At 39.1% G+C, this 14,136-nt stretch overlaps 2 protein-coding genes and 1 long non-coding RNA gene across 3 annotated transcripts in view; 2 read left to right on the top strand and 1 right to left on the bottom strand.

Moving 5' to 3' along the window:
- fam234b (family with sequence similarity 234 member B) overlaps nucleotides 1–14,136 on the top strand; it is a 208,300-nt gene that overhangs the window by 64,431 nt on the left and 129,733 nt on the right. The window lies entirely within an intron of this gene.
- LOC309480213 (uncharacterized protein) lies at nucleotides 2,011–12,258 on the bottom strand. Its single transcript, XM_082144623.1, has 7 exons — nucleotides 11,971–12,258; nucleotides 11,278–11,577; nucleotides 10,806–11,174; nucleotides 4,225–4,344; nucleotides 3,944–4,003; nucleotides 2,820–2,900; nucleotides 2,011–2,708 (listed from the first exon to the last, which is right to left on the bottom strand). Exons 1-7 carry the CDS (start codon nucleotides 12,029–12,031, stop codon nucleotides 2,653–2,655), a joined length of 1,047 nt encoding a protein of 348 aa, XP_082000749.1. The 5' UTR covers nucleotides 12,032–12,258; the 3' UTR covers nucleotides 2,011–2,652.
- LOC309510713 lies at nucleotides 7,852–10,387 on the top strand. The gene is made up of 6 exons (XR_014210425.1): nucleotides 7,852–8,071; nucleotides 8,443–8,496; nucleotides 8,694–8,762; nucleotides 8,863–8,922; nucleotides 9,006–9,103; nucleotides 9,335–10,387. It is a non-coding gene; the product is annotated as an uncharacterized lncRNA (long non-coding RNA).

Genomic DNA, 14,136 nt, shown 5'->3' with positions numbered 1-14,136 from the left:
TGATGTGTGTGTTATTCTAATATAGCTCTTTACTGCAAACACTAACACTGTGGGCCGTTTTGCTTGATTGCAACTGCTTAAACCGCTTAAAATAAATGTAAACTTCTTTTTTCCAGTTATATTGCTACTTGCTTTGACTTGACCAAAGTGTCTTTTAAAAGAAACCATGGCTAGGACTGTAGTCTAAAGCATTCATGAGCTGCAATCATTCAAGCTTATGTAATCTTCCAGTGTTTGCTCATAAATAGGGATGACAAGTAAGAGTCTAGTTCATTGCTCTTTTATTTCTAGATTTGTATTTTGTCTAATTCTTGTGTGATTATATTTATCCAGATTTGTTAGCGGTTGTTTATGATCATCATTTACTTCATACTTAACGTTGAGCATTATTAATATTATAAGCTCTAAAATGCTGTAGTCCACATGTTGTCACCTATAAAAGGTGTAGAGTAAGAGTTGAAGTGTGTTGTACATGCTGACCATTATGTAACATTTGGCACTGTTGGATTGCTTTAAGATTTTAATAAATCTTTAAGAATTGACAGTTTTCTTGGCCTCATGCTTACCAGGATTTAAACATTACAACATCAGCAATTGCTGGTAAACTGGAAATCTCTGTCTGAACACATCTAGTGTGTGTAATCAGAAATGTCCTGTATCTGATCATCTCTGTGCATCTCAAGTGTATGGACGTGTAGGGGGTTTTCACACACCTTAAGTTTCACTGAAATTTCCAATATCCTAAAAGTCCCAAAATAAAAGTATGGGGTTAGGATTGTTGCATTATTCCAAATAAATAGATTAAGATCCACAAATAAATGTAAGAGTTTCACAAAAATTTATAAAACTCACAAGTAAATAAAATGAGATTTACAAATGAATAAAAAATGTAAACAAATGTGTTTTGTCACAAACACAACTCTGCCTGGCATTTATTTGTGAAGCGCTATCTGTGCATTTGTAAATCGCTGCACGCATCTGTGGATTTTGAAACACTTCTAGCTTCAACATGCAGAAAAAGCCACAGATAAGTGGACTCCACCCACCGTTTACTCAAGCCAATCAGATAACAGCTACATTGCTCCAGAATAAGCAGAGAAAACTAAGGGGGAAAATATACTAAACAATAGCAAGGATCCTCTGGAACAGCGGGAAGAACAAAACACCACTAAAATAGACAGATTAGACTGACACGACTGACAGAACGGTCAGAGGAGAACCTTGACAGAGAGAAGTGAAGAGAGAATGATCAGTCCCAGCAGACACAGATCACACTTATCAGACATCTTCTGTTTCTGTCAGTCTTCCTCTTCATTATATATAGTTACAGCTCCTCCTTTAAACATCATCAGCTCCTCCTGTGGTTATTAACTTCCTCTGTTCTGATCAACTGAGTGATTAAATCCTGCTAGAGTTGCTGTATAGAGACACGATGCCACAGTGAAGTGCTGCTTTACATGCGTATTCTGAACCGCACTATCTCAACACACATCTGCTCTGAACACAGTTTATAAGATATTATTTTGCACACGAGAGCATTACTGTTAGTCTCCCTTCCTTATTTTAGCAGTTTCCTGAATTATAAAACAGATTTTAAAGTATTGTAAAAGAAACCTGCATTTGCACATGAGCGTCTGTAAAGCAGATATTAACTGTCTTCAGGGAGTTTCTACACATGGATTATAACGTTCTGCTTTACTCTCTCCAGCCTTGAGAAATATATCAGATCCAGACTCCTTTATCAACACTACAAATGCTCTGGAAGATCTGGGATGTATTTCTCAAGCACCACTGATTTAACTTCCGCCTCCCTGAACTTCTGGACCACTTTGCTAAAACACTTGAACGAGTCGTTTTCGACCAACTATCTACATTTCTGACACAGAACATCCTCCTGGACAACAACCAGTCTGGCTTCAGAAGCGCCACTAAACTGAGACGGCCCTGCTCTCGGTTATTGAAGCTCTGAGACTGGCAATAGGAGCCTCCGAATCCTCAGTTCTCCTCTTGCTGGATCTGTCTGCTGCTTACAGTTAACCACCAAGAAGAGCATCTCAGGAACAGTGCTTCAAGTCTGACCTCTCAGTGGGTCCTTCAGGGTGTCGTGAGGTGTTTAAGACCCAATATCTAGCTCTCGGTTATTGAAGCGGCTTCTCAACTACAACTCGCTTCAGTGGACTTACAGATACATTACCAGCTCATGAAGGGGAATTAACATATTCCTAACAAACATCTCAGGAAAGGAGACTTATTAAACACAACTGCAGAGGTTTTATTAAGAAAATTATAGCAATCATTCAAAATGAAAAAAGATGCTAATAACAGGAATGAACAGACAAGATCCAAGAATCCTCAAATCAGCTCCATCACACAGAACAGAGAGAGATTATACAGTCTGAGTCTGTCCATTACTGTATTAATATTATATTTAAAGCAGTTTACATATGAAGCGCAAGAGAATGACTTTCAACACTGTAGGCAAATATATCCATAAAACCAAGAAAATTTTATTTAAACTTGATTATGTCACTATAAGTGCTCAGAGTTTTTTCTCTGTTTTCTGAGAAGAAGAAAATAAAACAATGAACAATCCTCTGTACGTTTTTGCTATTGTAAATATTGCTGCAGATTGGCTCTAAACTCATCAGTATTTTATTCTAATATTGTCGGCATCTCTATTTCCTCTGGGTGCTTCGAGTCCTTCCTCCCTGCAAAATAAAAGCATTGACTGACCTCTCGTATGTGTTTTTATCATGATTGCAGATTGTTCCAGATCAGATGAGTGTGAATCATCAGATTGTGTGCGGCTCAAAACTCACCAGCTCTTCTTGCACAGATGATCTGAAGAAGAATCACAGTAGGAGCAGCAAACACTGCCATCTCAACAATAATCACAATCACTGCAGGAAACATGAGAGGAAGAAGAGAAACTGTACATGACTGAAGTCAAGGGTATTCAACTGTAACAGCTTTAACTCTGTTACCTTAGCGGTTATATTTTCCACACCATTAGGGGGCACTAATCATCTTCATAGATGAGTATTTAGCCAGGTACTATACCTGAAGAAGTAGGCAAACATGTGGATAGTGGAAGCAATGGCTTTCTTAGGCTATTCCGTTTGACTTTATAAGGTCCTATGATTGAGGAATGTGTTTCCTTTTTGGTCAATCAGTAAGTAGTATGTTTTTTTTGTTGTTTATTTTACAAATATTAAACCAGAGTGTACATGTATTTAATGTATAACTATGATATTGAGTGTGTTGAGCATTGGGCTATTCATGCTTATTGTGACGTGTCGTCTATTTAGATGGACCTTTTTATTCCTGTGCTTTCTTACATGGGTGAAAGTACTTGCTTCAGCTAACTTTCTGCTTTGTGGTTTGGTGCTTGGATTATGACTCTTGGATGTTTAACGTGAGCACTTGGATTGCCCTTGTGGAAGACAGGAGGACACCTTTCCTATCTGCAACATTGGGACTATCAAATTAAAAGTGCTGACTTTTGCAAGGACATTTCATCCATTACCAAGCTTTGTTGGCTTCACCATCAGCTAAGTTTAATCATTGACTTTTCCAGTCCAGATTCCCCAAACGCTTAACTTTTCTTGTTTGATGACTGATGTTTTTCTGTTTTCTACCTTGTTTATTATTTTGTTTTGTGTTTTTTTTGTATAATGTAAACATTTGAGATTTTGGGTTGGTGAATACATTATAAGCGTAAAGCTTGGATCTGATTCTTCAGAAATATAGCTGGGTAAACCAAAGCAAACTCGTTTTTTTCCTATACCTAAGTTAATATCAAGCCTTGCCATCCCTACTCTGATATATAACTTAAGCCCAAAAGGGTTAACGGTTACACAACTATCAACAGTTATTGATGAAGCATTTACAGACTGACTGATAGTTTAATGTTATAAAGCTGTCAGTATAAATGAACGAGTACCTCTGTATAATGATCCAGCAGACACACTGACTCCAGTTTCTGATGCTGTATCAGCTGGATCTGTGGATCACGTCTGTTAGTTCAGTTCAACACATAATGCCACATATACACAACATCATCATCACATAATACTGGAGCTTCACATCACAGAAATGATGAATATGTGCACGAGTCTGTCATCTATTATCTTCTTACTTCACTCTCAAGCTGTCAGGAGGAGAATGACTATCGCTATTCACCAAAAATAAATCTATTTATACAGTGATCATGTGATCATGAACCTTGTGTAGGAGCTGCTGCTGTAGTTCGGCTTGATGTCTTCTCAGAGTTTGAGCTTCTGACTTGAATCAGTGTTGGTGAAGCGACTGGATCTGCAGAAGATGAATGTTCAGACGCATCACCTGTAGGACATTAACATCATATGTTCATATCGATCATGACCTGCAGTTTGTGTTTCATGCAAATAAACCTTCAGCTTGAATGAAGGACATAAGCAGGGCTGGACTGGCCATCGGGCATACCGGACACTTTCCCGGTGGGCCTACGTGCTTTTTGGGCCGATACATCTCATACTCATACATAATATTTATTATTATTATTATTTTAAATTTTTTTTAACGGCCCATAAAATGTGTACATCGGTGGCCCATTCGTTTTGTTTTGTTTTGCTTAATTGGTGGCGCTGGGTTTGTGCCGGTGTAATGCAGTGGTCAAAAAAAGTCAGGTCAAAAGCCACAGTTTTTTTCTGACAGACCAGCCCATGAAACACGTAGATCAGCGGCCCATTGGTTCTTTTCTTGATTGACACTGGGCTGGCCCAATCACAACTTTAAACGAGCGTGCAGCAGTGTCAGTAGCCTGGCTGCGCCCTCCTACGCACTTCCGCTCAATTTCATTTTCCTTCAGTACTACGTCTGGGACTGCTGTATATTCTTAGGTTTCCAGAAACCAATTTTTTGTAGGACCAATCAGCGAACAGAGGGAGTGGCTGAGAACGATGACGTTGATGTAGTGCGTCAGTTTGCGTTGGAGTTCAGTAATGGCAGCGGAGAAAGACGTGAGAAAAGTTATTCGGTCCGTTGTTGCAAAACTGCCGAATATATAGAAGTTAAAGCCGGAGCAAGAACAATGTTTGCTAAGTTTTGTTGGTGGCCATGATGTTGTGACTCTCCTCCCCACGGGGTTCGGGAAAAGTTTGATTTTCCAGCTCACTCCGCTAATGAGTTAGCTAAGGCGAACGATAGGGATGCAAAGCCGATAGTTGTTGTCGTCTCCCCTCTTGTTGCACTAATGGAGGACCAAGTGAAGGAGGCAGAAAAGTTAGGAGTTCGTGCTGGGCAGCTCGGCGTGCACAATGACCGTGACATTTTGGACGGTGATCACTGTACAGCATTTGCGGCAGATCTGAAACGACCGCAGCGGCATAGATATGTAAACTAGATGTCGCCTTAAAGACATTCGTTCCAATGAACTGCCATAGACAAGGCGACTTCTAGTGTATCTATGCACCAGTCTGCGTACACGTCACACACCAGGATGCGCGCGCGCCCTCAGAGAGGTAAAAACGATATAAATAGGCTACTGTTCGCTTTCTCACACAAACCGCTCGTTTCGTGTCTTAGGCCATCAATGTGTACTAACGATGGGGAATTGTTTAATTTGGACGATGGGGAATTGTTTTCATTTGGACTCTGTGCATGCTCTTTGAGACAGTGACCACAGACCTGCATTAAATGACTGAGTGTCAAATATACATTTAGAATTTACAATTGTTCCTTGAACTCTTAAAGGTGAACTAAGTAACTTTTTTTACCTTAACTGAACAGCTTCGGAGTCATTGGAATGGTTATATTACTTATTTCGGGTTGAATGGTGGTCGTTTCGCACCCCCCTGGTGCCCGTGAGCGGAAAATACGCACTTGCAACTTTGAGCCGGCGGGCCGCCGGCCGCTGCGTCAGGAAGTCTCGCATGATATCAGGTCTCGCGATGTAAACAATTGCTTTACGGCCAAAAGAAATCTGCTAAAATGCTGTCATTATTGCGCTCCCTCACGCTGTTCGAACCCGAATGAAGAAGACGTTTTAAAGAATGTCCCATCTGCTTTGATGTCGTTGATCTATAGCCTCTGGTGTCTGAGAATCAACAACGAGTTTTTACAACAGTGTTGTCAAATATCTATTCCGAAGCTGTGGGGGAGCTCTAGAGAGAAACCTGCGAGCAAAAAGCGAGAATACAGCGAAGAAGTCCCGAAGCTACTGAGTGCTGCTTTAAATTCGATGAACAAAACCTGCAGCTCTCGTTGACAGACATCTTATTCTAAACATAATCCTCTGATCATTCGGACTTGTTGTTTCCGGCCGGTTTCGGCGCATGACATACGTCACGACCACACGTTAGCGATTGGCTATGGCAGATCCTGAGTGACTCTGGGCAGATCCAATAGTTTTGAACTTTAACAGCGAACCCGCCTACAAGGAAGTAAACGTTTCTCAATGGAGAGAGGCCAGACTCTCTGTACAAATGAAATGTACGAGAGTCTGGTAGAACCAGGCTACAGTGTCAGTGTGTATCTGTCAAAATAGTCTGCGAGATGGAGAAAAACGCAAGGAATGTACAGAGAAATAGTGTGAAAAAAATAGAACCAGGCCCTTAAAGCAGACGCTTTATGTGTCAAAATATGTTTTCTGACCTTCATCAGCTCCTGTGGCAGATGATGATAGTGAGGAGGATCAGGAGAGAGATGAGAAAGTGTAGAGCCTGCGGTAAGCAGAACTACTTTCAAAACACTTAGGCCATGTCATGAGTGTAGGAACCCATAACCCAGTTACAGATAATATCCACATCTGAATAGTTGACGATTACCGCAATTCACTAGAAATTTAATGAGGCGTTTGTAAACCATGTTTTCCGCCAAAATAAAAGCTTGATGCAGTTTCCGTCAAAATAAAAGATCATGTGCTTATCTCTTTCAAGTATAGAAATTGGTACAAAACTAATTATGAAAGTTTCCTTTATTTTTTTAGTGCATTTCTTTTACAAAATATGGCTATTACTGTCATATGATTAATATTATAACTATTATGTAGTGTAATGTAAATAGACACTGTAACTAAAAGAGGTTTCGATTTTTCTTTGTTTAATTTGCACACTGAATATGGGTTGGAGCTTTTAATTTTGAACTCTCAAACTGCACCAGATTGATGAATTTAACATTAAAATGCACAACATTTTTCTTATGGGGGGCCATGCCCCCGAACCCCCCTAGAAGGACCGAGGTCCACCCACCACAGTTTTACCAAAAATCCTGAGAGAAACACTGGTATTGCTATGCCAATGCAGCTTATAGCTTGTTCATGGATTCATCACTGTAGAGTATGGTGTTTATGATCATATAGTGGGCCAGTCTGGGCCCAAATGCCCGGGCCGATTTTTTTGTCCCAGTCCAGCCCTGGACATAAGCCTTATAATTCCTAAAACCGACCCCCTACATGGGTCACACTAGGCTTTAATACACTCGTCTGATTTATGCAATATATCATATACACTGTTAGACTTTTCTGTAATTTCTACAGTTATTTACTTTAAATCCCCCAGTATTATACTGCTATTTCTCTTTACAGTAAATAACTGTGATTCCCATTGCATCATGGGAATTTTCTGTGACGTCTAACACCACATACAGAGACTTACTGTATTTTTTAAATTTGCTGTATACTACTGTATTTGACGTAACTGCCTCTCTGGCTGGCACCATTCCACCGTGCTTTTTATTTCCTAATTTTTGCCTTACACCGCGTGTCTACAACGCTATAATAGCCAGAGGCTGTCTATATTGGACACATTGAAGCGACCGGACCTTTAAATGCATACCTGTTTATCCCTTGTCAGAAATAGTGCGAGCGCTTGGACTCGTATCGGACTACGTCAGAAATATAACGGCCGCGGCGCATCACTACACCTATTTTTTACAGTCTATGCACTACACTGACTGTCTGGGATTTGTCGTGTCGCGTCAGAGCATCCAGTGTAGGTAATGGGGTCTGTCTTTTGTTGGATCGCGACGTTCGTGTCTGGCCCGGGGAAGAGACGGAATTCACTTCACCGAGAGAGAGAGATCAGCAAGCAAGGTAAAAAAACAAAACATTCTGTGTGTGTTGTCAGGATTGTGCCCAGTTTAACCTATGTTATAACGTTAACGTTAGCCTAACGTTACTCGTCGTCAGCATGGCGGTAACGAACTTTACCATGGTAAACTGAGCTAACGTTTCATTTTACACACTTTGTTAGATTATTGAATTGTCGAGTTAAAATATGCCAACGAGCAACGCGTTTACATTAACAATAAATGTGAATAAACTAATGTGAAATTCTGTTTATATCTTAATGTTGGCCTACTGATGAGAACCTTTATAGTTTTAGCATTAGTTTGCAAACTATACCATATTATACTTTTTTTTTTAATGGAATTTAATATTTACTTCCATTTTTGTGTTTAAAGGCAACTGCAACAAAGCGCCAATTCGCGCCAGTGACTTCCAGCAAGATTCCAGAGGTAGGCCAGCCCATTTGTGATACATTTTGAGATAAATTTGCTGAAATGATTAGCAATACGCTATGTGAAAATTGCTTTTGAGCCACTGGTGCAGACTAAGTAGCTTACAATATCTTACAATATCTTATAAAATCTCTATAAAATTGGCTAACTTTATATCAAATAAGTGACCTTTGCCTTATGTCTAACTTTATTAGACAGCAAATGAACCAATCAGAAGATGGACCATTGTCTTTGTTCAGTCTCACCAGATTAAATGTATCCAGGTAAGCACTGCAGTAAAACTCTCACTAATTCATTCATACAAAATCTAGCATTCTAAACAACTTAAGTTTATATTTTTGCATTATTTTGATATTTTATTAGCCAGAAGACTCTACCATTGCAGTCCCACCTGACTAGGAAGGTCCTAATATCAGCGCACAGGTGGGTTAACTACTGTAGGAAGGAGAACGATCATCACACAGTGATTTCTTGCATGTATCTTACTGTGTATTTGTCTCAAACAGGTACTCCTTCACTGCAGACAAGCTGAAATGGGCTAAAATCATCGATTTCAGTCGTTCTTTCTATGGATCTCAGCATTTTTGGACAGAATTTAGGATTTGTAAGTATTAAAATTTAATCTGGCATAATTTTATTTAGTTCTTTTGTATGCTATTTATTGACAAAAGCTGTTTACAAATATATATTCTTAAGTTTTTGTGAAAATAATAATAAAAATTAACAAAAAAAGGAGGTTAAAAATAATGTGACACTAATACTCTCTCTCTCTCTCTCTCTCTCTCTCTCTCTCTCTCTCTCTCTCTCTCTCTCTCTCTCTCTCTCTCTCATATAGTTTTGGAACCGGGATCTCCTCTGAAGGACTGAGTACATTTGTGTTTGTGGACACGCATGCAGACCAGGGAACACTCTGATGTTGTCAATCAAGTTCTGAACAGGAACCAATCTTTGGAGAAGTTCATTTATTCACAAAGGTGGACAAAAACATTGTGTTGGCTTTTTAAAGATTATTTTGATGATGACTTTTACTCCTATGCTGTAGAAAAGATGGAGTAGACAGTCAGACATTGATAATAATAAGAAATGTTTCTTGAGCATCAAAGAGACTTCTTTCAAAAACATTAAGACACTTAAATACTTATTTTGGCCTCCAGTGTACATGAATCCAACAAATTTTTGGAAATAAGTGAAATTATTTTGAAGGTGGGGTTATGTGTCATGTATTGTGAAAAGAACTGTGTTTTGTCCTGTGTTGGACATTTCCTTTTTGAATGCTTAAAAATGTATTTATATTCTGCAGTTTTATGAATGTAATGGTTGATATTTCATTATAATACTTGTATAAGCTAAACAACCAATGACTACGTTCATTTAGTCCAGGGTTCACCAATCTCGGTCCTGGAGGGCCGCTGTCCTGCAGAGTTTAGCTCCAACTCCAATTAAACACACCTGAACCAGCTAATCAAGGTCTCATTAGGCATACTAGAAACTTTCAAACAGGTGTGTTGGAGCTGGTTGGAGCTAAACTCTGCAGGACAGCGGCCCTCCAGGACCGAGATTGGTGAACCCTGATTTAGTCAAATGCTAATGTTTTGTTTATGGTTTTATGTATGTTTTCAAAAATGTTTGCAGTGAAGGACAGCACATAATGTGTTAATTTAACACGTTTACACATCTTTGTGTTAACCTCTCTGACATATTTACTTTGTTAAAATCATTAACACAATGAATGAGTTAAAATTAACACAAAAAACATTATCCCTAAACTCACCCATTAATGTGTAAAAATTTCACACATCATTTCCAGCATTGGCATGTTAATTTTGTGATATATATGAAATGTTTTAAATAAAAAAATGGTATTTTGTGATAACTTTGTCTAATTGGTTTGTATGAAAGTAGTACTTATGTAGGATAAAAATAAAATTAATCATATATCAAAATTATCAAATCTAATTTATATTTAGTACAAATAAAAATAATTACAGTAGTGTACTGATTAGCTTCGTTTTTACAGTAATGCACTGTATTACACAAAACTGAAATATGGTTTGGTACTGTAACTCTTAATTACAGTAACTTACTGGCAACAGTGTTGCCAGTAAGTTACTGTAAAAAACCCTTGAAAAGTCTAACAGTGTATGACCCATGTAGGAGTCCAATATTGGGAATTATAAGGATTGTTATGCAGTTTATGACTTTGACCACTAATATTTTACAACTCCAAAACGTATGAAGCCATCAGAAAGAGTAGAGCCAATCTGTGGAAGTTTTCACAAATCTGTCAGAAAAGAGTGTTTTCTCACCTGAATACTTGACAGTGTATCTGACTGAGGTCTCCAGTTGATCTCTGCGAGTAAGCTGACATCTCCACTCTCTGTTGTCATCTTCATTCAGGAGTGTTGTAGTCAGAGTGATGATACAGGGACCTGGAGCTGATGATGATAATATCTGATATCTGGAGTCTGTCTTCAGATCAACACCAGCCTGATTCACCCACAACAGCTCTACTCCCTCAGAACTGACCCAATAACCACAGGAGAGATCATCATATGAATACAACTGACAGGAGAGAGTCACAGAGCGGCCTGGACTGATCTCAGTCTGTGAGGATGAAGATGATGATGAGGATGATGATGATGAAGATGATGATGAAGATGATGGAGACACTGAAACTGAACACAAGACACAAATCACAGACTCTTCAATCATCATCTTGAGTTTAAAGGGAGAATCTGCCCTTTTTAAATTGATCACATAGCCTAATCATAAACTTACCATGAAGAACATTCAGATGAACATAAGCATCAGGTCCTTGTTCTCCATTCACATATTGTCTGCATCTGTATGCTCCATAATCTTCTACTGTGACGTTCTTGATGTTCAGAGAGCAGTCAGACTCCAGACTCAGTCTCTCTGTGTCTTTATTCGTTACCCCTCCAGTAATCAGTTCAACTTCTGAATCACTGAATCTGTTCTTGTAGACCCATGTAGTTGATTTGCAGTCAGAAAGAGCTTTATTACAGGACAGAGAGACATTTTCACCAGAACTGATGAACTTAGTCACTCCACTGGTTCCTGAAACACAGTATAGCTCAGTGATCATTATGATATATATATATTAATAAATGAACCATAAAACACACCAGCATAAAAAGCAGAAGTTTTAAATCATAGTATTTTTCCTGACTTAAAGCAAACAACACACTCTCCAGAATAAACTATTAGTCTTTATCAGAGAGCTGTTCAAATCACTGACACACTCTTAATATGAAGATAATTCTTCATCATCAGATGTTTGAGTGACACTATGTCCAGTATCAGGAATAATACAGTATGATCTGTGTGTATCAATACACAACTCTGAGATCACAACGTGAATGTGTGCAAGAATAAACTGAGCATGTTCAAATGAACTCTTTCCAGACTAATTCCACTAAATGTCTTTAGAGAAAATACAGATTTCTTTACCTGTGAGAAGTGAAGAGAGAATGATCAGTCCCAGCAGACACAGATCACACTTATCAGCCATTTTCTGTTTCTGTCAGTCTTCCTCTTCATTATATATAGTTACAGCTCCTCCTTTAAACATCATCAGCTCCTCCTGTGGTTTTTAACTTCCTCTCATCTGACCAACCGAGTGTTTAAATCTGTTGCTATATAGTGACACTATACCAGTGTAACTTTGTCCTCTCTGTAGATTGGGCTCATATAGACTCTGAACTGTGTACTTTAACACTGAGGATTTTGCTCTGTGGTCTTGAATGGTCTTGACTCTGAGTGACACTCAACTTTCCTCTACAAAACCCCCATGTAATCCTCCTGTGGTTATTAACTTCCTGTCATCTGACCAACCAACCATCACTGGTGAAATAAACCAAAGCCTAATATTGCAGTGCATGATGAGTTACAGGAGTGCATATGGTGTGTGATATGAACTATAAACACATTCATCTTTGCTTATAATTTACTGTATTCCGCGAGTCCTATGTTCAAGGGCTGCTGGAGAAAAAATAAACGCTTCCTGCGCAAGGAAGGGACAGTCCATTAAACATATGGGGGATTTATTTTTTTATTTAATTAACTGCTAGGTACTTCTCTTATGTGGTATAGGCAATAACAGTTGACGGCCAAATACTTTGTCGCCTATTTGGGCACATTTTGGCTTTGAGGCAGGTGACAAGGGGCAGTCGGTGAATTTGGACAAGGCAGTATGTCGTATTTGTCACACCAAAGTATCCGTCTCGCGAGGAAATACCACTAATTTAAGATCACATCTTAGAATTAAGCATCCTGTGGCGTTTGCCGGACTTGGGTGCAGCACACCTACCAGGTGCGAAGTACCAAAGAAGCAGCGATCAGTGGCGAGCACTGACAGCGTTACTCGTTATTTGGTTGAAGAAATGGTGCCATTCTGTACCATTGAGAAGCCAGCGTTCAAAGCCATGCTACAGGCGTTTGATAAGCAATATGTACTTCCTGACCGAAAGTACTTTTCTCAAACAGCGATCCCTGAAAAGTATCTGTCAGTGAAGGACGGCATAATACAGGACTTAAAAGACATTGATCATTTCTCAGTGACAACTGATATGTGGTCAAGCGTAAACATGATGCCATACATGAGCCTGACCATACACTATCTCAGTGCAAACTGGGAACTAAAATCGAAGTGCCTGGAGACCGTGTTCACGCCAGAAAGCCACACGGGTGACATGGCGGAAGCCCTCAGGTCCTCCTTCCAAGAGTGGTCCCTGGACGAGAGGAAACTGGTCTGTATTACCACAGACAATGGGGGCAAATATTGTGGCTGCGGTGCGAAAACTTGGCTGGAAATGGCTAAATTGCTTTGGCCATAATCTGCATTTAGCCGTCAATGCAATGAAGTCAGAAAAGGACCGCACTGCCCGAGCCATGGGTGTGTGCAGAACATTGGTGACGACTTTCTCGCAGAGCTGGAAAAAGAAGAGAAAGCTGCAGAAAGAACAAGTCGAGCTCAACCTGCCCCAACATTGCTTAGTTCTGGTGAGTTGTGCTAAACTTCGATTCTTATTTCTTTAGACGTTGTTTTTCAGGTAACAGTCCGTGGATATAAACGCACTCGTCCAAACGCAACTTGTTGAAACTTTGAATAATTTATTCTACAAAATAATGGGTTGCAAACAATGACAAAACCTGTTCCATAATTCCTATTAAACACAAAGGATATATATATATAAAAAAAAGTTATATAAATAAATGTTATTTCATATTATTGTTAATATTTTTATGATGTATTAATTAGAAATTTTCAAAGCGAATACGAAACGAAATAACGAAATCTAAAATCCTGTAAATAACTGGGCAAAACTTATAGAAACGCCAATCAATGCTCTGAATTTCTGCTGCCCATTTTCATGATCAAGATAAGATAAGATTTTATTGATCCCGAGCTGGAGAAATTCGCTTGTTATAGCAGCTCCAGATACTAAGGAGCCCTGCACATGGTGCAAGAGAAAAAAAAAGTAGGCTAAATTGTGCTGACGATTTACTACTTTGTTCCCTCGACTTGCTAAACCGTCCACACGATTTACTAATTTGTTCCCTCTATTTATAAATCCTGCGTACGATTTAGCCTAGTTTTTTCCTGCATGTAATGTG

The sequence above is a fragment of the Leuciscus leuciscus genome (assembly GCF_965113295.1).
Source record: "Leuciscus leuciscus genome assembly, chromosome: 1".
Lineage (NCBI taxonomy): Eukaryota > Metazoa > Chordata > Actinopteri > Cypriniformes > Leuciscidae > Leuciscus > Leuciscus leuciscus.
The sequence above is the reverse complement of the archived record's forward strand: the minus strand, read 5'-3'. Positions and strand labels throughout refer to the sequence as shown.

What these genes read in the sequence shown, in the direction of transcription:
- LOC309480213 (XM_082144623.1), bottom strand. Translation starts at nt 12,031, where the DNA reads ATGGCTGATAAGTGTGATCTGTGTCTGCTGGGACTGATCATTCTCTCT. An exon ending in ATACACTGTCAAGTATTCAG is followed by an intron (nt 4,345 to 10,805) that starts GTGAGAAAACAC and finishes AATGTCCTACAG; the next exon opens with GTGATGCGTCTGAACATTCA. An exon ending in AGCAGCAGCTCCTACACAAG is followed by an intron (nt 4,004 to 4,224) that starts GTTCATGATCAC and finishes CGTGATCCACAG; the next exon opens with ATCCAGCTGATACAGCATCA.